General features: G+C 42.4%; 1 protein-coding gene across 1 annotated transcript; it reads left to right on the top strand.

Moving 5' to 3' along the window:
• The first annotated feature begins 367 nt into the window (after positions 1–367).
• TMF1 (TATA element modulatory factor 1) lies at positions 368–22395 on the top strand. Its single transcript, XM_068154330.1, has 17 exons — positions 368–641; positions 3898–5141; positions 7412–7515; positions 8369–8495; positions 9189–9294; positions 9703–9845; positions 10801–10967; positions 11457–11613; positions 12086–12178; positions 13433–13589; positions 14320–14512; positions 14833–14902; positions 14980–15072; positions 16433–16543; positions 17147–17293; positions 17764–17889; positions 19318–22395. The coding sequence occupies exons 1-17, from the start codon at positions 500–502 to the stop codon at positions 19459–19461; spliced, it is 3324 nt and encodes a 1107-aa protein (XP_068010431.1). The 5' UTR covers positions 368–499; the 3' UTR covers positions 19462–22395.
• Positions 22396–23018: the final 623 nt, after the last annotated feature.

Raw genomic sequence — 23018 nt, 5'->3', positions numbered from 1 at the left:
AACCGCTTCCCTGGAGATATGCAAGATCAGGCTTGACAAGGCTCTGAGCAACTTGATCTAGTGGAGGATGTCCCCACTGACTGGACTGGATAACCTTTGAGGTCCCTTCCAACCCCAAACATTCTATCAATTCATGACGGATACTGAGGCGGAAGTGGGTGCGCACTCCCCGCCACGACAGCCAGCCGGCGGAAGCGGGCGGGCGCGCGCCGCCTTGCCCTGTACCGAGGCGGAAGGCCTTTTCCCTCCGCCTGTGACGTGTCTGGGGCCCGGCGCGCGGCTGCGCACGGGCTTGTTTGCGACGTGGAGGCCGGTGGCGCGCAGGCTTGGGACCGCCTTTCGTTTCCCTCCCTCACCTCCCCGCCGAACGCAGCCGGACCCGAGGCCACCGGCCCTGCTGCGGCCGGGGAGCGTGCTCTGAGAGGGGGTTGTTCTCCGTCCGTCTCTCTGCTTGTGGCCCGGTGCCGCCGCCTCCGCGCGGGACCGGGCAGCGCGGAGAATGAGCTGGTTCAACGCCTCGCAGCTGTCCAGCTTCGCCAAGCAGGCGCTGTCGCAGGCCCAGAAGTCCATCGACCGGGTGCTGGACATCCAGGCCGAGGAGACCCCCTGGCCCGACGCCGTCATCCCCGACTACGGTGACGGTAAGCGTGGATGACGGCGGGCGGCCCTCGCCGGGACTCTGGACCCATGCAGGCGGGCTGAGCCGCCTTTCTTCGCGGCCTCTCCCCCGGCCCGTGCAGCGGGGCTGGCCGTGCCGGCCCCTTCTTCTTCCCCTCGCCCTTCTCCATCCCAGTCGGGTCTCTCTTCCTTAAAGCGGAGCGCGGGGGGTTACGCTCTTGGGGGTTTTAACTGGCCCTCCCTGTCCAAAGCACCTTCTGAAACCCCTGTGATACTTCTCGTTCCATTCTGACAGGCGAGGTGGGGATAACACTGACAGAAAGATGAGGAAACCTCAGCAGCACACACGATACCTGGTGGCTGTCACCCGTGCCCTGCTTTTGTGGCTCGGGTAGCGCTGGGCCTTATGTCCCTATTTCTCAGGTGTACATGGGTACGCTCTTTGTGACAGGAAGAGCAGAACTGGAGCGTAAAGTCTGATCTGTGTAAACTGAGACATTCTTATTTTCCGCTTTTTCTGGTGTTAAGTTCATATTTCTCCAACTTTGGGTGAAAGGAATGTGTTGGTGGAAGAACTGTCACAGCTTGGTTATGAGGAAGTGTCTCTGTTCTGAGTGTGCTAATATAAAACCTGGAAGCAGCCCTAAATTGCTGTTTGGAAGTGAGGGAATAAAAAGGATATCTCCTTAGAAACTTCTCTCCTTAATAATAGCTTAAAGAATGAAGAAAAGGATGGAAATGAAATCATCTGCAGTCAGTATCCTTATTGACCTGTATCTAGAGGAAAAGTGTGTATTTGTAGGAGAATCATGGGCTGGTTTGTGTGGGAAGGGACCTGCCCTCATCAGCAGATTCAATTGGCTAAACCCACGAAACACCTCAAAGATCTTCTAGTTCCAACCCCGGTACTGTGGGCCGGGACACCTTCCACTAGATCAGGGGTCAGAGTGGCTGGAGAGCAGCCAGGCAGAGAGGGACCTGGGGGTGCTGGTTGATGGTAGGATGAACATGAGCCTGCAGTGTGCCCAGGCGGCCAGGAGAGCCAATGGCAGCCTGGCCTGCATTAAGAACAGTGTGGCCAGCAGGAGCAGGGAGGTCATTCTGCCCCTGTACACTGCACTGGTTAGGCCACACCTCGAGTACTGTGTCCAGTTCTGGGCCCCTCAGTTTAGGAAGGAGGTTGACTTGCTGGAACAAGTCCAGAGAAGGGCAACGAAGTTAGTGAGGGGCTTGGAACACAAGCCCTATGAGGAGAGACTGAGGGACCTGGGGCTGCTTAGCCTGGAGAGGAGGAGACTCAGGGGTGACCTTATTGCTCTCTACAACTACCTGAAGGAGGGTTGTAAACAGGCAGAGGTTGGTCTCTTCTCCCAGGCAGCCAGCACCAGAACAAGAGGACACAGTCTCAGGCTGCGCCAGGGGAGGTTCAGGCTGGAGGTTAGGAGGAAGTTTTACACAGAGAGAGTGATTGCCCATTGGAATGGACTGCCTGGGGAGGTGGTGGAGTCGCTGTCACTGGAGGTGTTCAGGAGGAGACTTGACAGGGTGCTTGGTTACATGGGTTAGTTGATTAGGTGGTGTTGGATGATAGGCTGGATGCGATGATCTTGAAGGTCTCTTCCAACCTGGTTTATTCTATTCTATTCTATTCTGTAGGTTGCTCAAGGCCCCATCCAACCTGGCTTTGAACAGTCTTAGGCTTGGTTATTTCCAAGTGTACTCACAGTAGAGGTCAATTTCTGAAAACTGCAAAAATTGAAAGTATTTGCTAGGTTGGTTGCTCACCAAAGCCTGTGGTCAGTTTTGCATGTCTTTGTTTAGCTTGGGAGTCCAGTGTTGTCTTAAAATACAGGAATTGTTTATAGAAGATGTTTTATGATTGGTTTCTTTAAACTTTAGCCTTGTCCAAATAATTTTGTTGTTGTTGCTTATTTCATTTGTATCTTAGTATTTATAGCAGTTTTGTGGTTTATAAGGAAAGCAGCAAAGATCACCCTGCAACTGTTTTTGAGGGAAAACATATTTATTCTTAAAAGCAGTTAAATTATTTTTGGAATGTTACAGGTCACTGACAGGGCTTTTTTTTCTGAAGCTATTGGGTCATGGGCAAGGTAGTAATAAATCAGGTGTTTGTAATATTTTTGGCAACAAGAGCAGTAACTATCTGAATTTGAGGTCTTGAAGCCAATAGCTATCAACAGTTTCTGAAAGTGGTAGACTGCCCTTAAAGTGTCTTTTAGTAGATGCTGCTGTGTAAAGTGAGGTTGCTTTCAAGTAGCCTGAAATAGATATGTTGTCCAGGTTATATTTGCAGGTACAAAATCAAATTGGATTTTTGTGGTGTTGATTTATCACTGCTTCTTGGGAAGCTACTGAAATGTGATGCTGAAATTCTCATTATCTTTGCTGTTGACAAGTCCTGGAAAACCTGATAGGGCAGGTTTTAGGGCAGCTTCAGAACGATTCTTCTTCACGGGAGAGAAAGAAAAGTTCTCATCTTTGCAGGACTGCTGACATTGTGCATTGTCAACTTCTTGCTGTTGCTTGGTGTTTGAGGAAAAAATATGAAGCCTGTCACAAACTGAAAGAGCAAGAACCCTTCCTGAAATGTCTACGATTATGTAAAGCTTTTTCCCCCCGTTTTCTGTCATGGTGTGTGATGTGTTTGTCTGTGTGCTGCTGACACACATCTTTTAAGACCTAATAATTATTTCCTCCTTTTATAATCTGTACAATTCTCTACTTTTGAACTGCAGATTTTCTGGTTGTTTTGCCCAGCCTCTTCTTGCTACAGGAAGCAGGAGGGCACATTCCCTTGTTCCCTTTGCAAAGCAAATGCTTGGGTTTTGTGCCTAAACAGGCTTCAGATTTGCCCATGTAGCTTTCAGAATGATGTGTGGGCTTACTTCACCTTCCCTGTTCCTTCTGTCCATCCTCTTTCTGAAATCTTCACTCTTGGCTTTACTGTTGGAATTTGTGTGGTTTCTTTCTTAAGGTACTGTTTAATGGGGAGGGAGAAAGTTGGTTCCATTCAGGTACTCCTACTTTCTAGATGTGTTTGTATCCACCTTCATGTCTGCCTTAAGCTTGTTTTGCTTTGTCTACAAATTGGTTCCAAGCTTTATAAGGGATTAGTAACAAAACAGGATGCTCTTTGTGGTCATGTATAATACTCACTTTAAGGTATATGATATTGAAAACATTTCTTTTTCTGAACTGTGACATCTAAAAGCGTGTTCTTATACCATTTCTATTTTCTTTTTTCTTTTATTGTTTCAGGATCAAATTCTCTCATAAGTGGAGGATGGGATACATCTTCCTGGGGCTTGAGTTCAAATGCAGAACCGCAGAATCAGCCAAAGTCTCCAACAGCAATCACTAAGCCTGTGAGGAGGACAGTAGTAGATGAATCTGAAAACTTCTTCAGTGCCTTTCTCTCTCCAACAGATGTTCAGAGTATACAGAAAAATCCAGTGGTGTCCAAACCTCCAGCCAAATCACAGCGACCCAAAGAGGAGGTGAAAAGCACTTTAAAGGAGTCTCAGCCCCCAAGTCAGCTGGAAGTACCAGTGACAACAGAGGCAGAAGTGAAGGATTCTTCTGTAGCCAGCCGAGCAGACTTGAAAAACCGTGATATTCCCAAGGAGAAATCGGAAGAGAATTCTGTGCTTAAATCTAATGCCAAGCATGAGGAGAGCACAGATGAAGTTACTGACAAGAAGGTGTCTGCTCTAAATGGGGAAGTACCTGAAGATGCTCTTAATGAAAAATCCAGTGGAGGAGAGGAGGGAACGGGAGGTGCACCAGAGAGCAGTTCACAGTCCCTTAATGCAAGTACAAAAGACATTGGTTTGGAAACTAAGGAGCGAAAGCCTGAGGACAGGCAAAGCAATACACCATCACCTCCAATTAGCACTTTCTCCTCTGGGACATCCACAACTAGTGATATTGAGGTTCTGGACCATGAAAGTGTAATAAGTGAGAGCTCAGTGAGTTCAAGACAAGAAGCTGCAGATTCAAAATCCAGCCTTCATCTAATGCAAACATCATTTCAGCTTTTATCTACCTCTGCCTGTGCAGATTATAATCGGCTAGATGACTTTCAAAAAATGACCGAGAGCTGCTGCTCCTCTGATGCTTTTGAAAGAATTGATTCTTTTAGTGTACAGTCTTTAGACAGTAGAAGTGTAAGTGAAATCAATTCAGATGATGAGTTATCAGGCAGGGCTTCTGCTTCAGCATCTGCTGCTGTCAGTCCTTCTGCACCGAAGACAGAAACGATTGATGCCCTGAAAACTAACTCTGAGGACTCGAGTGATGCTCCTGTTGTACCTGCTGAGGAGGCTGAGATGGAGGAGAGTATGAGAAGTGCAACCCCTGTTAATTCTGAGCAGCCAGATGTTTTGATTGCTGCTGTGCAAACTGGTGAAGAACAAGTTGTGAAAGAGGAGCCTGAGCCACAGCAGCAAGATGCTGTTGAAAATTTGTTAGAAGAGGACACTGCAAAGCAAGAGCTTAAAAAGGTACCTGAATTATTATTGGTTTTTTGGAAACACACTCTTTAAGTACAAATGAAACTCATTTCCTTATGTAGGTATCAGCTTCACCTTATTTGAGTGAATTAGTTGATGCCAAGGTACTTTACCTCATAGAAGACTGTCCTTGATGTTCTGCAGTGGAAGAATACTGTTGAGATCTCTGGTCAAAGAGTTTTGGGTTTCACCTAACCTACCTAGTTATCATCACTGTAAAATGTCAGTGGTGCCAGCAAACAGGAAGCCTTCACAAGTCAAATGTATTATTTGAATTCCTTGGGGTAATTTTTTTTTCTGTGAAGAGTTTCCTTGGACTGTTTTGATTTGAATTATGGAAATAGGCAGCAAGCTTTTCCCCCGCCCCCCCCGACTTCTAAACTATCAGAATTTGATTACATTCCAGAAACATTATTCATGTTCCTTGAGGAAAGTTGTAATTAGTGTATATAAATTCTTTTTTGCTAGATTAATTAATGGTTGTTTTCAGCAGGAAAGAAAACAACCTTTCTAAAAGAGGCCACACCAGACTTTTTAATGAAGATGATGAGCATAGTTATGGCCAGTGAATAGGTGAAGTTTTTATGGCTGCTTTAGATAGATAGATAGATGTCTAGAAATGTGATGAAATACTCAACTGTATGGAAGGCTAAACCAGAGTTTTCATAGTTTCATTCAGGGTTGGAAGGGACCACAAGGATCATCTAGTTCCAACCCGCCTGCCATGGGCAGGGACACCCTACACTAGATCAGGCTGGACAGAGCCTCATCCAGCCTGGGCTTAAACACCCCCAGGGACGGGGCCTCAATCCACCTCCCTGGACAACACATTCCAGGGTTTCACCACTCTCATGGTGAAGAATCTCCTCCTCACATCTAGCTTGAATCTCGCCATCTCCAGCTTCATTCCATTCCCCCTAGTCCTATCACTACCTGACATCCTGAGAAGTCCTTCCCCAGCCTTCCTGTAGGCCCCCTTCAGATACTGGAAGGCCACAATTAGGTCACCTGGGAGCCTTCTCTTCTGCAGACTGAACAGCCCCAACTCCTTCAGTCTGTCCTCACAGGAGAGGTGCTTCAGCCCTCTGATCATCCTCGTGGCCCTTCTCTGGACACCTTCCAGCACCTCCACATCCCTCTTGTAATAGGGGCTCCAGAACTGGACACAGTACTCCAGGTGGGGTCTCACCAGAGCTGAGCAGAGGGGGAGGATCACCTCCCTGGACCTGCTAGCCACACTTCTCCTGATGCAGCCCAGGATCTGATTGGCTTTGCGGGCTGCAAGTGCACACTGAGAGCTCATGTTGAGCTTTTGAAGCACATGTTCTGCCCAGTTCTGTTTGTTCTGTTATGTGCACTATCTTTTTGGACATTTCCTAGGTCTCTCTTGTTATTTTTAATTTCTGAGCTCCTTTAACACATGGTTTGCTCTGGTTCTTTGCATTGTGGTTTGCTCACAGTCTATATCCCAAAAATGTGACACACGTGGGCCCCGCTCATGGCTGCGCTTACTTAAGGGAGTTTGTAAACCCCAGTGCCATCATACAGAATGTCAGTGTAAATTCCCTGGGGAACTCCAGAGCCTTGCACTGTTATCCATAAGTTCTCCTAACTGCAATTAGGAAAACTAGGAAGTTCCCACTGTTGTGGGAAATGGTGATCATGGACCACAGGAAATTTTGTCTTTATTTGCCATGTTGAGCTATGCTTTTAGAGTCTGTTTCATTTGTTTATATTTGTCTCTTTCCATGTATGCTTGTGTTACTTCTCTGTTTAGCTTTCCAAAACCTAGTAGGAAGAAATAATTTTGATTATGCTATTTGAGAGCTCTTGACCCTGCCTGGAAGTTTTCTTCCCTTATCTGACACTGCTTTGTGCTAATATAGTTCCAGTATTCCATGATTCTGTGAAGAGTGGCATAAGGAGCACTGGGAGCCTTAATGGTTAATGTTAGCTTTAATTTTATAGGCTATGGACTGTTGATTTTTTTTTTTTAGGAACTTGGCTGAGCCACATGTGTTTAGTAGGATTTCTACACCTGTAGAAGTCCTATTTGGTGTTTAAATACTGCTTAGTTCTAAATTAATGTGGCAGAAACATGGTGATCCTGACTGACTTTCATCTCAAGTTCCTAACAACCTTGACAAGTTCAGCATTAAATAGTGTTGGGAGGGGATGGTGGGGGGGAAAAGGGAAGCCTGCCCCTCTTGTGTTTTAATTGTCCCATTCATCTGATCTTTATCTGTGAAAACATTGTCCAGATGATTGATTCATTAACTGAGAAACTGGAGAAGAGGGAAATACAGTTATTAAGTACTAGTAAAGACAAGGCGCGCCTGGAAGAAGCTTATGATAACCTGAAAGAGTAAGTATGAAAACATGAACAGTAGTGGCTGTAACTGTGACTTTACTGTAATGCAATCGGTACACAAAATCATAAAACGAGTGCCTTTAGAACTAGAGCAAATGTTGTGAGGGGTGTGCACTGTTTGGGAAAGGTGGAAATAACAATTGCATGTGCTGTAATGGTCTTTTCTTAAAGACAAAGTATTTCTTGGCTCCAAAAGCTCTTTTGGGAAGAGGTTAGTGAAAGCATTTTCAGTAACCAAGCAGCAAGAATGACAGATGTGTAGACCCAGAGTTGGTTAGATCTTTGTTAGAGGACTGTATTCAGCTATTAGGGGAGACCTGCCTTTTCTGATGAATCTTATTTACTTAGTAATTTGATCACTAAAATGTAGGCAGTGAAGATGAGCAGCAGGACTGGCTGTAGGGAAACCCAGGAATTATTTAATTCAGGTAAAAGGAAAAAAAAAATAGAGTTGGATTTACCAGTTTAGTGATCAAATATCAAGTTTGAAAGTGTACAGATAATATGTGAAGGTCTTATTTAGTGACTAAATTCACCTTAACTTAAAAATACAATTAATCATTTGCCCTGTATGTTATACAGGCTATGGTTAATCAGAAAGAATTTGATTGAGTTGCAAAACATTTAAGGTAAATGAAGCATTCCATTTCTTCCACAGGTAAATGACTAAGTTAATAAAGATCTTTGATTAGTACTTTCAATGTGGATGTGGTTTTTTGGACCAATAGTTAACATGCATAAAATGAATAATTTAAACCCCCAAAATGCTTTAAAAAAGCCTTTATGACAACCTGTTGCATTGTCTCATAACCCTGCAACTGTTCTGGGATGTTAATTTCCAATTTAGTGAAATGTTTAGAATGAAAGAAGAGAGCAGTAGCCTTTCATCTCTGAAAGAGGAGTTTGCTCAGCGGATTGCAGATGCTGAAAAGAAGCTCCAGCTAGCCTGCAAAGAAAGAGATGCAGCTAAGAAGGTAATTTGGCTTTTTAGTGATATTAATTTTTATTATTTTAGAACACAACTAAATTTCTTGAGTGGTGGAGAACAGGAATAGCTTCTTTAGAGGATTAACTGGTAGGAAAATTAAATACTGGTGGTGGTTTGGAATAAGCACAGGAGTCTGCAGCAATGCAGCTTATGGAGTTTAAATGTTCTTGGTCTGGTATCACAGCTTTGCATTTATCTAGCTTATTGCTAGCCTGCAAAAAATGAACTCAAATCTGTAATGGGAAAAAAGAAAGTATTTTTCACAGTTGTTTTGTCACTGTAGGTGTCACTGTGCTGGCACAGTAGTACGTTGAAGTAGAACAAGTTTCTGATATCTGTGATATAACAAATTGATGCAAGTAACAAACTGGTGTAACTGTTTTTACTGTATTGCAGAAGTTTAGAGTATAGAAAGTGAAATGGAAGCAGGAATTAGAACAGACTGTACAGAGAATTTATGGAGTCTCAATCCTTGGGGGTTTTTAAAACTTGATGGAATCAGGCTCTGAGCAATCTGGCTTGAGCAGATAATCTCCTGAGTTCCCTTCCAACCTAAATTGTTTTCAAAGAAAAGCCTTTTGAGAGGAAGGAGAGAAATAAAAGGAGATCAGTTGTAACTTACTGTGCATTTTCCCCTAATTATATTTTAATAAATGGTCCTAAGAATTTTACCTCTTAGGAAGTAAAGACTGTTAAAGAAGAATTGGCTACGAGACTTAATACCAATGAAACCGTTGAGTTGTTGAAAGAAAAAGAAGAGCAAATCAAAGGATTAATGGAGGAAGGTGAGAATTTTTGTTTTAATAGTAAGATTTTATGGGCTGATTTGCACCATACTGTCTTCACATGTGAGCCTTCTTCATGAGGGAAAACCCACAATGTTTGAGATGTTTCTGAACATTTGAACAATTTAGTTAACAGCAAAGAGCAGTGGGAGGGATCAGACACAGATGGCTGGAGGGGCACTTCCTGCAGTGTGCATTTAAAGATACTGTGAGAGAAAAACAGCATGCAGTATAACACTCCAGAAATCTAAGTAGGGCATTGTTCAGGGAGTTTCTACAGTGTCTCACTTACTGTTTTGGAAGTAAAATATTATTTTCATGGAACTGAAGAGCAGGGGGAGGTGTGAAAAGGAAGAGCTCATGGAATAATAGCAATATGCACCAATTTTCTGTCATTTTTTTTCACAGGAGAAAAGCTTTCCAAACAGCAGCTGCACAACTCCAACATCATTAAGAAATTGAGAGCCAAAGAGAAAGAGAGAGAAAATGCTAACACAAAACAGAGCAAAAAGATAAAGGAATTGGAAGAGGAGTTGCAACACTTAAAACAAGTGAGATTTGTGTGGGTTTTGTTGGGGTTTTTATTTGAGCTGCAGAACAGCCTTTTGAGGAGGCTCTAGATAAACTGATTATTTTTTCATTTTTGAGAGACTTCTCTGTGTCACTGTATTAGGACACTGAGAGGTGATAGAATAGAATAAACCAGGTTGGAAGAGACCTTCAAGATCATCGTGTCCAACCTATCATCCAACACCACCTAATCAACTAACCCATGGCACCAAGCACCCTGTCAAGTCTCCTCCTGAACACCTCCAACGATGGCGATTCCACCACCTCCCCAGGCAGTCCATTCCAATGGGCAATCACTCTCTCTGTGTAAAACTTCCTCCTGACCCCCAGCCTGAACCTCCCCTGGCGCAGCCTGAGACTGTGTCCTCTTGTTCTGGTGCTGGCTGCCTGGGAGAAGAGACCAACCTCTGCCAGTTTACAATCCCCCTTCAGGTAGTTGTAGAGAGCAATAAGGTCACCCCTGAGTCTCCTTCTCTCCAGGCTAAGCAGCCCCAGCTCCCTCAGCCTCTCTTGTGTCTGTCCTGTGTTGTCAGAACAGTTTAAAACTGCAGTCAGGTGTCTCTCCTGCTGCTTGTTTGCATTTGCATTGCCTGGTTATCCGGTGAGCTAACCAAATTCAGTATCCTACATTTGTAAAACCTATACCAACAAGATTTTGGCAGCTTATTTTGATGAGTTAGTGACTGAATCAAGAACTTAGAAGCAGCAGATTTAGTATGAGGAAGTATGTGAAACTGTGGTGCAGAGTAGCCCCCTACACTCTGAGGAAGATGGGGGAGCAAAACCTTTCTCTTTGGGAAACTGTTAGATGGGTTTAACCATTTTAGTCATTAATTCATCCCAAACAGGTTGCCACAGTTGTTACTTGTCCTCACATGGTGCTGTCTACCCCATGTACTGGAATTAGTCTCACGCTTCTTGTTTGCACTCTAATAGGTGCTTGATGGCAAGGAAGACCTTGAGAAGCAACATCGAGACAGCATTAAACAACTAAACAGTGTAGTGGAGCGACAAGAAAAGGATCTTGCAAAACTCCAGGCAGAAGTGGAAGACCTTGAAGAACGGAACAGAAGTGTCCAGGCAGCACTTGATAGTGCATACAAGTAAGCAGAATAGAATAGAATAGAATAGAATAGAATAGAATAGAATAGAATAGAATAGAATAGAATAGAATAGAATAGAATAGAATAGAATTAACCAGGTTGGAAAAGACTTTTGAGATCATCAAGTCCAACCTATCACCCAACACCATCTGCTCAACTAAAACATGGCACCAAGTGCCTCATCCAGTCTCCTAAACACCTCCAGTGATGGTAACCACCACCTCCCTGGGCAGCCCATTCCAATGGCCAATCTCTTTCTATGAAGAACTTCTTCCTAACATCCAGCCTAAACCTCCCCTGGTGGAGCTTGAGACTGTGTCTTCTTGTTCTCTTGGTGGTTGTCTGGGAGGAGAGACCATATTCACAGAGCTTCTCTGTCCATTGTGCAATGCTTGTGAAATGTTAACATACAACAAAGTTATTACCAAAGTCACTGTTGGCACTGTATAAACTGTATATGCTTTCCTGCATTTTTTCTTCTCTCCCCAGGGAACTTGCAGATCTTCATAAAGCTAATGCTACAAAGGACAGTGAGGCACAAGAAGCAGCCCTAAATCGGGAAATGAAGGCAAAGGAAGAGCTTGGATTAGCTCTGGAGAAGGCCCAGGATGAGGCACGACAGCAGCAGGAAGCTTTGGCAATTCAGGTGGGTCATAAATGCAGTGAATAAAACTTTTTTAATGGGACAAATAAGCGTCCTGGGGTGGTGTGTTCATCTGATACAAGCCAACAGCTGCTATAAAAGGTGGAACTCATTTTTGTGTACTTAGCAAATACCCAAGGGTTTTCTGTCCTGTGAACTTGTTCAGTCTCTAGTGGTAGTTGTGTTAAGCTTTAAAATATTTGCTTTATTTTAAGATCATTTTAATTTAACTTGTCTAAATAAAGGGACTTTGAGAGGCTCTATGTTAAGTTGGCAGTGCCCTTCCCATGATGCAAATTTCAAGAAATTGAGTTGGACAAAATTGTAGTGGTAGATAAATGAGTGTCAATATCCGTGTGCCTGCAACGCTTAAGCCTTTGACTTGTAAACAGTCATACCCTAGCAGTGTTCAGCAGGGAATAGTTGGTAAAGTAACTTCTGGCAGGAGATTAATGACCGTGTCTTATTTATTTAGGTGGCAGACCTGAGGCTAGCACTGCAACGTGCAGAGCAGCAGGCAGCAAGGAAAGAAGACTATTTACGCCAGGAAATCAGTGAACTACAGCAGGTGCTCCAGCAAATAGATGATGTCAACTTGTAGCTGCAAGGAGGGCTTCTGCAAACTGAAAATGAAATGCTGGCGTGACATTAAGAGCCTGAGAAAGAGGCTTTGTTTTCCTGCTTACCTGCAGTATTAGTGCTGTGTAGAACCATAATGAAAGTACTACAGCAAATATATTTTTTTAATTGCATATTGAAAACAAAGTCATGATTTTATGCTACCTTTTACCTGGAATGTTATTATTTTAGTATGACAAAGTATAGCCATTAAGTTTGTACTAGTCCTCTAAAATTGCTTGCAAAGATGTTCTCAATTACCCTTCAGCTGCTTCCTAAGAATATTTTTCTTGTTCTTAATGTCCACTTGATAGACTGTTGCCAAAATGTTTTAAGTGATGTCCAGAGGGCTCTTGAAATGTAAATTTCTGGGCTGTTGCTCTGTCATATAGTTAAAAATGTTAGGCTTCTGGCTTGAAATTTTACTACTTGTGAAACTTCACTACCGTGTGCCCAGGTGGCCAAGGAGGCCAATGGCATCCTGGCCTGCATCAGCAATAGTGTGGCTGGCAGGAGCAAGGAAGTTATTCTGCCCCTGTACTCAGCACTGGTTAGGCCACACCTTGAGTACTGTGTCCAGTGCTGGGCTCCTCAATTTAAGAAGGACATTGAGACGCTTGAATGTGTCCAGAGAAGGGCAAGGAGGCTGGGGAGAGGTCTCCAGCACAAGCCCTACGAGGAGAGGCTGAGGGAGCTGGGGTTGTTTAGCCTGGAGAAGAGGAGGCTCAAGGGAGACCTTTTTGCTCTCTACAACTACCTGAAGGGAGGTTGTAGACAGGTGGGGGTTGGTCTCTTCTCCCAGGCAAGCAGCACCAGAACAAGAGGACACAGTCTCAAGCTGTGCCAGGGGAGGTTTAGGCTGGAGGTGAGGGGAAAGTTCTTCACAGAAAGAGTCATTAGCCATTGGAATGTGCTGCCCAGGGAGGTGGTGGAGTCACCATCCCTGGAAGTGTTCAAAAAAGGATTGGATGTGGCACTTGGTGCCATGGTTTAGTTGTCAGGAGGTGTTAGGTAATAGGTTGGACTTGATGATCTCTGAGGTCTTTTCCAACCTGGTTGATTCTATAATTGTACTTCACTCTGAGTCTGAACATAGGAGTTCTAGCATGTAAAGCAACTGCTATGTGTTTAGCTGAATTCAGTCTTAATCTTTAAATCCATCACACTGTTTAAAAGCTTAATTTTATTTAATTTGTGCTTTCAGAGACTCCAAGAAGCAGAGAGCCGGAACCAAGAACTAAGCCAAAGTGTAACATCTGCTACACGGCCGCTTCTCCGGCAGATAGAAAATCTGCAAGCCACGCTGGGAGCACAGACCTCTGCATGGGAAAAATTGGAAAAGAACCTCTCTGACAGACTTGGTAAGATGTTTTGAGCTTTTACTGAACAGTGAGGCTCTTGATGAAAATACAGAATGGCTGAAAGTACATGGAAAGAGCTTGACGCTTGCCCATGGTGTAGACGGTGAGTCAGAAGAAATGAGCACAAAATGCTTTTCTATAAGGAAATGTTATGTGGGGTATTCTGCAAAGGTTCTTTGACAGATAATTCACTGGTTCTCTTTAAAACACTGTAACATAAGATTATAAGATAGAGGTGTTCAGGTTTGCATTGCCTTCCAATATCTAAAGGAAAGATGGGCACTGAGACACTGGAAGTACACCAGCATTTTCTGTTGTCAAGCCTGTTTCTTAGATCCTGTATTGTAAAGCCACGACTCGTTTACTTACCTGACTGAATGGGCAATGAGACAGTGGGTTTGTTGATACAGTTATAATTTATTATTTTCAATGAAAAGTACATAAACTGCTCTAAGGTGGACCCAGAGAAACTGCTTCATTTCTGGAGGCAATCTGTAGTTGTGTGTTGCATTCTGAATGAGTATGAAGTCGTCTTCTGCATTGCCTTGTTCCTCTAAATGCATGGTGGGAAATACTTTGTTTTCTGGACAACATAATCCAGCTCAATTTTTTAAAAGGTAAATTAGTTGCATATAAAATCTCAGCTTCCATTTTGCTGCTTAAGTAATTGGCCCATATTATTGATGTTTGATCAAAAAAAAGTTAAATTCCATGCTTTTCTTAATATTAGGTGAGTCTCAGACTCTTCTAGCAGCGGCTGCTGAGAGAGAACGGGCTGCTACAGAGGAACTTCTTTCTAATAAAATTCAGATGTCTTCTACTGAATCTCAGAATAGCCTTTTAAGGCAAGAAAACACACGCCTTCAGGCTCAGCTAGAAGTGGAGAGGAACAAATTGAAGAAAATGGAAAATGAAAACAGTAGGTGAGTTGCATTTTTGGTTAATAGCACCTCTTCAAGTAGTGAAAGGGAGTAAGCCATGTCTTACGTAACCATCTGCAGCAGGTCTCTTTTCAAGCTGGGGTATTTGATGCTTTTTTGAGTGTTGATATGATTGCAGAATGATGACAGCTACTGATAAAGCTGCCAAAGTCGTCATATTTTGTTTCCTGCTAAATGTTGTTTGAAGTATGTTATTTTCATAATGGTTTAAAGCCTTGAAGCTATGTTTGCTTTAAAAGTACATCAATCTAAAGTCAGCATAGAACGCTTATTTACTGACTTTCTCCCTTTCCTCGATGCAGGTATGAAGTTGAACTGGAAGGACTCAAAGATGAGTATGCAAAAACCTTGGAAGATGCAAAGAAAGAGAAGGTTATTGCCTACTTTGGCTTTAAGTTGTGGTCCTGTTGAAGTCTGAGCTATCTAACAGCCTGGTTTTATTTTTGTAGGCACTGCTGGCTACGCAGTTAGAAATGGAGAAGATGAAAGTCGAACAGGAAAGAAAGAAGGCAATTTTTGTGCAAGAAGCAGCAAAGGAGAAGGTACCAAACCCAAACATTTCCTTTCAATCTGCTTGATACTATCATTATTCACCTGAAGGGAGGTTGTAGCCAGGTGGGGTTTGGTCTCTTCTCCCAGACAACCAGCACCACAACAAGAGGACACAGTCTCAAGCTGCACCAGGGGAGGTTTAGCCTGGATGTTAGGAAGAAATTCTTTATAGAAAGAGTGATTGGTCATTGGCATGGGCTGCCCAGGGAGGTGGTGGAGTCACCATCACTGGAGGTGCTTAGGAAGAGACTGGATGGGGTGCTTGGTGCCATGGTTTAGTTGATTAGATGGTGTTGGATGATAGAGTGGACTCAATGGTCTCAAAGCTCTCTTCCAACCCGGTTAATTCTGTTCTTTTCTATTTTAGTAGTTATCTAGAACGTGAAACTGTCACAAGTAACTTACAGCAATAGAGTCTATACTGTCAGCCTAGGCATTAGGGGTTTGGCTTTTTCTGTATTGCAACAGCCTTTTATTCTCAGTCAAGTAAGTGCTTGTGTGACACTCACTGAAATGGGTCTTGGGTAATAATCTGTTTAACCTGAAAAGAGATAGAATGTAGGTAATGATTGGTTTCATCTTCTGGGATCTTTTAATGGTTTTGGATTTTTCTGAAGCCACTTGTTTTCTTTGCTTTGACTACTAGCATTACTTCCACTGAGTTAATTTTGTTTTACAGGACAGTGTGTAATGTATCACATGCTTTTTAGCTTAAGTCAGAAGTCACAGGGCAATCCATAATAATCAGTGGCTTTGTTACTAATAATTGGTAGTAGATATTCAAGCAAAAATGTTTCTAAACTGTTACTGTTTTTTAAACCATCTCCAGTTCCTGATTGTAACTGCTTTATCAGAGGCAAGCATACTTCCAGATGCTGCCTGTATAAAGAGTTTAGTCTGTTTGGAAGGTACATCAGTAAGGTATTTAGCATGTCAGAGATCTCAGAATTGAATTTCTCCACTTACTAAAACAAGAAAGTATTACCATGCATTCTAAAAGGATTCTGGGTTTAGGATATTCTTCCTGTGATACATTTGGGCAATTGGCTGCTTGAAAGAAAAAATCTCTTGGTGTAATTTGCAACTTTGTCTTCATTTCCAGAGAAATCTGAGGATTTGAATGTAAGCTAGAAGTGTTAGTAGCACAGTAGTTTGTCATTGCTCAACTTTGACATGTTTTAGGGATGGGAGAAGGGAAAAGGTTATCTGTCATGTTGTGTTTTATAGTTGGTGGTAGAAAAGGGCAGTCTGCTCTTTGCAGAATCTGTCTTGTAATCTTGTTTATCTAACTGATGGCGCTGTGTGGTGTTTTTGTGGCTTGTTGTTTGAGTTTCGGCTTCTTTTTTAAAGGATCGGAAGTCATTCACGGTTGAAACTGTTTCAAGTACTCCAACGATGTCACGCTCTAGTTCCATCAGTGGAGTTGACATGGCAGGTCTTCAGACATCTTTCCTCTCACAGGTACCATGTAGTCATATTGACAGATACCTTTCTTTTTTGCTCTTCCACAAGTTTTATTAATGCAGAAAATGACTCTTGAAGAATATAATTGCCTTAGGTGAGGTAATTGCTATGCAGAAGTGCCCAAAATGTGGTTACAAAATGTCTGTGGCTATAAAACATCTGTGAAAGACAGTATGGAACTATAACTGTAATATTTTCTTGTACTGCTGTGGAATTCACATGTCTGATTTCATCTGGAAGAGCTGAACAACACTACTAGGAGTCAAACCAATGTGTTTTTACTAGCAATCCAGGTTGAGGATACAGCTCTGTTCCTGAGGCAGTATCACTGGCAGTGGTGTGAAATCCACTGCTGCTGCTGCTTTCCTGTGAACTCAGTTACTGATGTCCAAGTGAAATAACAGTTGTAAAGGTGATGTGAGAACTTGCCAGTAAGGAGCTATCTCACATTGTACCTATTCACCTTCAGCTTTTACTTTTGAGCTTGCCTAGTCATAGTCTAATTTTAAATCTTAAATGAAATAAAGCTTTGGAAAGAGGGGGATTTCAAAGAGTCTAATTTTGGTCTAATTTCAAACTTCTCTAATACTATCTTTGTAGGATGATCCTCATGAGCACTCATTTGGGCCAACAGCTACCAGTGGGAGCAATCTTTATGATGCCATAAGGATGGGAGCAGGTTCAAGTATAATTGAAAACCTTCAATCACAACTAAAACTAAGAGAAGGAGAGATTTCACATCTACAGGTACTGTAGTTAATCTTACATAACCAAACACAGCCTTGATAAGTGTAAATACTACTGCAATCAGTATTCAGATTTGATATTCAATATAAAATACATGCCATCAGTTGTACATTCAGAAATACAGTCCCTCTCACAGGAGAATGCATTCACTTTTCCCCTTTCACAGCCATGCTATTAACAAGCATAGCCAGTGGAGGAATCTGTAGGGAAGAGCAAGAGAAGGATTTGTTTCTTCCATTTTGTTTTGACAAGAAGCTATCCAGAAAACTGCACTTGTCTGTCTGGAAAAGAATAAAACCCCAAACCACAGATCAGAGTTGAGAAGAAAGTGTCAGTGCATCCAGGCCACGCTGCTTCGTAATCTGGTTTAAGAAAACGCCTTAATTACTGTTGCCAAGTGTTTTGATACAATGGTTTATAAATACAGTAAATTCTGTCCTCCTCCTAATTGTAAAAAGTCTTTACTTTAGCTGGAAATTGGAAACCTTGAGAAAACTCGCTCAATAATGGCAGAAGAACTGGTGAAATTAACAAATCAAAATGATGAACTTGAGGAGAAAGTGAAGGAAATACCAAAACTACGTGCACAGTTAAAGGTAGGTGTATTTCTGGTTTAAATCTGATGTAAAACTGACATTTTAAAGGGTTTTTTTTAGGAATACTCCTCTCAGTTTGGGGTTACAATGAAATCTTTCCTTAAGCATAAATGTCTGAAGAGGCTGAGGTTTTCTTTTCATGTATTAAAATCTGAAAGCACCTATTCCGTGACTAGGTGGTCACTTCAAAAATGTAGTTGTTAGAAATGTTTGCTGTGCATAAGACCAAATAGACAACTCCTTTTTTGTTTGTTTGTTTCTCTTAGTTAAAGACACTTGTCTGGAAGTAGTGTTTTGGTTTGGGTTTTGTAGAGAAGAGGGTGTTTTGATAAATAGCATGGATTTGTAAGAGGTTGATGCAGAAACTGAATGTGCAGTACTGATACAGGTAATAGGACACATTTTAGTCCTCTGGATGTTTAAGAATTCAAATTGAAATACTTGGAATAGTTCTGGAATACTTTTGGAAAGGATCATTGTCCTTTAAATGCTGAATGTTAAGTTTCCTGATGAAACATTTCCCAGACTGGTCATTCCTGTAGTAAAACTTGGTGTGGTTTGGTAACTGGTTTTTTAATACTTAGAGCAGTTCAACTTCAGGATGCTTCAGTGCCCCCTCTGAAGCCAGTCCAGGATCTTTGTCTTTGGAATATCTTTCTTTTATACCTAGTCCAAAATCATAGAATTATTAGGGTTGTAAAGGACCTCAAGGATCATCTAGTTCCAATGCTCCTGCCATGGGCAGGGACACCTCACATTACATCAGGTTGCTCACAACCACATCCAGCCTGGCCTTAAAAGCCTCCAGGAATGAGGCTTCAACCACCTCCCTGGGCAACCTGTTCCAGTGTCTCACCACCCTCATGGGGAAGAACTTCTTCTTAACATCCAATCTGAATCTACCCCCTTTCTAGTTTTTTTTCCATTCCCCATAGTCCTGTCACTACCTGACACCCTAAAAAGTTCCTCCCCAGCTTTCTTGTAGGTCCCCTTCAGATACTGGAAGGCCACAATTAGGTCTTCTTGGAGCCTTCTCTTCTCCGGACTGAACAGCCCCAACTCCCTCAGTCTGTCCTCATAGGAGAGGTGTTCCAGCCCTCTAATTATCCTCATGGCCCTTCTCTGGGCAAGTTCCAGCACCTCCAGATCCTTCCTGTAATAGGGGCTCCAGAACTGGATGCAGTACTCCAGGTGGGGTTTCGCCAGAGTGGATAGAGTGAGAGAATCACCTCCCTCAACCTGCTGGCTATGCTTCTTGCTATGTTCAGAGAGTTAAAGCGTGAAGTATGTGTGAAGAGTTTATGATGTGTTTCACTGTAAAGTAGTTACACCTGGATAGAATAATACTAAACTTGTTTTCCCTGGTAGAGCAAATCACTATCCTAGCAGCTGAAAACCAGTCAGCTAACAAACTACCTGTCCTTGCAGGATTTGGATCAGAGGTACAATACAATTCTTCAGATGTATGGAGAGAAGGCAGAGGAAGCTGAGGAACTCCGACTAGATCTGGAAGATGTGAAAAACATGTACAAGACTCAGATAGATGAACTTCTAAAACAAAGACAAAATTAACTCCAGCTGCAACTCATAAAATTGTGTGAGAACAGAATGTAAAGAGAATTGTTTCTGTAAATGCTGAATTTAAACAGCTTGTAAAAAAAAAAACCCTCCTGTATTATAGAAGATGTGACTATATAATAGAGTTCATATGTTGACAGAAAAATCAATGCTTTAAGTGTCCTGGACTGTTTGCAGTTAAATTATTTGTGCAATATTTAATTTACTTTTTCAGTCATCCCTTTATTTAAGGTTTTGCTAAGCGATGGACCATTTTCCTTGTGAACGGTAGCAGAAACAACGCCGAACAGTAACAGCACTGGAAGGCCTGAGTTTGACTAAAGCAGCCTCAAGGTCGTAAACTCTTGTTTTATGAAAATGATAACTAGAAGTCTCTTTTAAGTGTTCTTAATACAAGATTTTTCTAAAATCTCAGTAGTAAATGCTTAAAGTAGCAGTGGCTTGCTATCTGAAGCATAATTAGTGGCTATTTCTGACAGGAAAACCTCGTATTTGTACTGACACCTGAACATGTTGGGGTGGTAGCTCCCTCATTCTTGAGCAAATCAGATTAGCCTGATTGTTTTACACTAAGTCCTCTGAATGACTTAAAGAGTGTGAGACTCAGATGAGGCTTTATGTTACAGCCTCATCTTGTATATCGCTTGTGTTGTCTCACGAGCTCTGTGGAGAGAGCAGCTCTGCTTGTGGTCCTAAATGTGTTTAACTTCTAATGCCACCAACCTGAACTATTCAATATCCGATCTAGATTTGGCTGCTTATTTTTAGCTGTGGCTAACACAGTTCAGAACAACACAGGGGGAAAAAAAAATGATTTTTTTTTTCCAACTTTGTTTTTTTTCAAATGAATTGCTGCTGCTCTCACGGTTCCTTGTATATAAGTAGCAAAGTTTAGACTTTTGGCAAAATTGTACTGTGACTTAATATAGTTTTCAAGCAAGTCTCCAGTGGCTGCAAAATATTTCTCATGCCATTCCTTAAGCAAGGTATTGGTCAGATAGCATCCACGTGGCTTGAAGTTTGGCTGCATTTTTGGCAATGTCAGAGGAAATGTTTGAATTGGGCCCTTGGGAATGCTGAGAATCGGGGAAAGAAGTGTCGTCTTCTCAGCATTCCAGACAGCAAATATTTTGCTATGTGTCAGAACTGTGAAATGCTCAGCAGTTGAAACTCTTTGCTCGTCACACCGTTGCCTCTGTTGTGAGAGGTATTTTTCACACCTGTGCACGTTCTAGTTTGTGTTAGAGAGCTTCGTTCCTGCCTGTGTGTCCGGTGGCCTGAGAGCAACGAAGGATGTGAATGGTGAGAAGTTGCTTCCAGAGAAAAATAGTAATAGGACTTTTCTACAGGCATCAAGGATTTACTCCTCCTTGAGAGAACTGGAGTTAAACAGGCAAGGGTATGTTTGTGGGAAAGCCTAGTTGAGCTTGAGACTCAGGCAAGTATTCTGAGGATTTCAATAAAGCCACAAAGAAAGAACACTAAAATTTGTCTTAACTCCCTATTTGTCATAGAAGCTTCAACTGCTTTAACAAAATACCTTTTTTTCCTTTTATTGTCTTCCTTTTTTCTTTTTTCTCTTTTTGAGGGGAGATGGGAAGGAGCTGTCATCTTACTGTCTTAGCTTCGGATTTGGAAACCAAGGTGAAACCATTTGTCCTCTAAACTCAGATTCTAACCGTTTGCCTTCCTATGGAAGCAGGGTTGGTTGCTCTGAGTTTCGGAACAAAACCCATGTAAAAAGCTCACTGTATAAAAGCACTTGTTGGAACGTGCTGATTTGTGTGGTGGCATGTGCAGATATTAGAAGTTCAGCCTTGCAAAAAGGAAATTACTTCAGGATGATCAAAGATTAGATACCCCGTTCAGCTTTTATTCACTGCAGCAAATCAGTAAGTTGTTGATTTTTCACCTTTTTTGCTTTGTTTTAACAATCTTGGTAGACAAATGCATCACTCCTAAAAAGATACAGATCAAACTCCAAAGGATCTTACCTTTTGTTGCTGGCACTTCTGGTGGTGACATTTGCTGTGTCCTGTGCGAGTAGATTCTCCTTAAGGACTGACACAGGTGCAGGTTTGGGTATGTCTCAGGCTCTTTTAGCTTTTCAGGAAAAGCTAAATGGGAAATGTTAATATCCAGTCAGCACTAACTGGTTTAGATACAACTTCTCAGAGTACTAAAGTAGATGGAACTATTTCTAGTGACTACTTTTAGATTCTTTATTCTTAATGCAGCCTGTACTGTCATGAGAATTGGGTGGCCAACTGTGTCTTAATCATCAAAGCCCTAGAAGACAAAGTGGCTGTTGGAGGGTAACAGACGAAGTGTTATGGTTTGGTCACGCTCAGTACAAATCTCATATGTTTGATTTGAGGAAAGGTTGATGTCTGCTCAGGCACCTTAATTTCATTGCTGTTACTGAGATTGCCTAAAACAGCAACATGCAAAGTGAAAGGACATAGGGCAGATGCTGATGTCTACTTCTGTTTAAATGTATTACTTTAGGCTAATTTATAGCTCATTTTCACTGCATATGGAAGTATAAAGAAATTATCTTTAAAAGCTTACTCGAAGTGTACTTGTGAGTTCAGAGGTTTTTTTTCTCCTGGTCTGTGGAGATATAGACTGAGCTGGTGCTCACCTCCCTGGGCACTGTGTTCCATCCTTTACCAGCACCAGAGATGATGCTCAAAATCCTAGGTGTTCATACATGAGAGACAGAGGGTTAGGCCTATTAATTTTCTTGTCTTGTTACAAATTTGTTGCAATTAACATAAGTTTGTTTTACTAAGGGCTATAATGATCCTGAGTATGAAATTAAATTAGTTATCACACAGTGAAATGGGAACTCTTGGTTTCTAGTTGTAAAATGTGTATAAACTGTAAAAAGCATGGGGGCAGGGTAAATAAAATTTTGTTCTAAGACTGTGCTGTGGTTCTCTTTGAGAAAAGATTTTAAAAGCCTTTTTCTGGTGGGTGTATATGAACCTCGTGGTATGAAAGGAAAATGCTGCTAAAGTAGGAATCTCTCAAGTGGAGGTTGGAGTTAAAAATGCCAGTTACAATCTTGTACAGTCATGGCTATTTAGGTACAAGAGGCTGGTTTATTTCTAAAAGCACTGCAGTAATGGGATTAAAGATAATGTGAAATTTAGACCAATTTCCTTTATTCCAGTAGAACAGCTTTCTGATTCAGCCGTGTCCGTACAGATGTCAGCACATCTGCCGCTGCCTTCTCCCACGAGTGTCCTGTGCCAGGGCCAGGTGTTAGTCACCGAGGGCTGTGCCTCATTTCCCACCTCTAAACGAAGGGAGAAGAGGTCTTTCCTGTACTGGAAGGTTGAAAGCACTTGAGTGCTGCTGCTTGCAACCCCCGCGGCGCCTGTCAAAGTAGGGATCGAGTGAAACTGTGACCGACGCTGTGGGTTCCAATAAAGGCTGCGCAAGAGCGATGCCGTGTGCCTGGCTGCGGCTCAAGCGAAGCAGGGGATTAATTAATCTCTCTGCCTGCAACTGTGAACGCGACGGAGAGCAGCGGGGGCTGTGGT

Source organism: Melanerpes formicivorus, unplaced genomic scaffold, assembly GCF_026170545.1.
Source record: "Melanerpes formicivorus ecotype bairdi unplaced genomic scaffold, bMelFor1.0.p_v2 SCAF_28, whole genome shotgun sequence".
In the NCBI taxonomy this organism is placed as follows: domain Eukaryota; kingdom Metazoa; phylum Chordata; class Aves; order Piciformes; family Picidae; genus Melanerpes; species Melanerpes formicivorus.
This window is presented reverse-complemented; position numbering and strand designations above follow the sequence as displayed.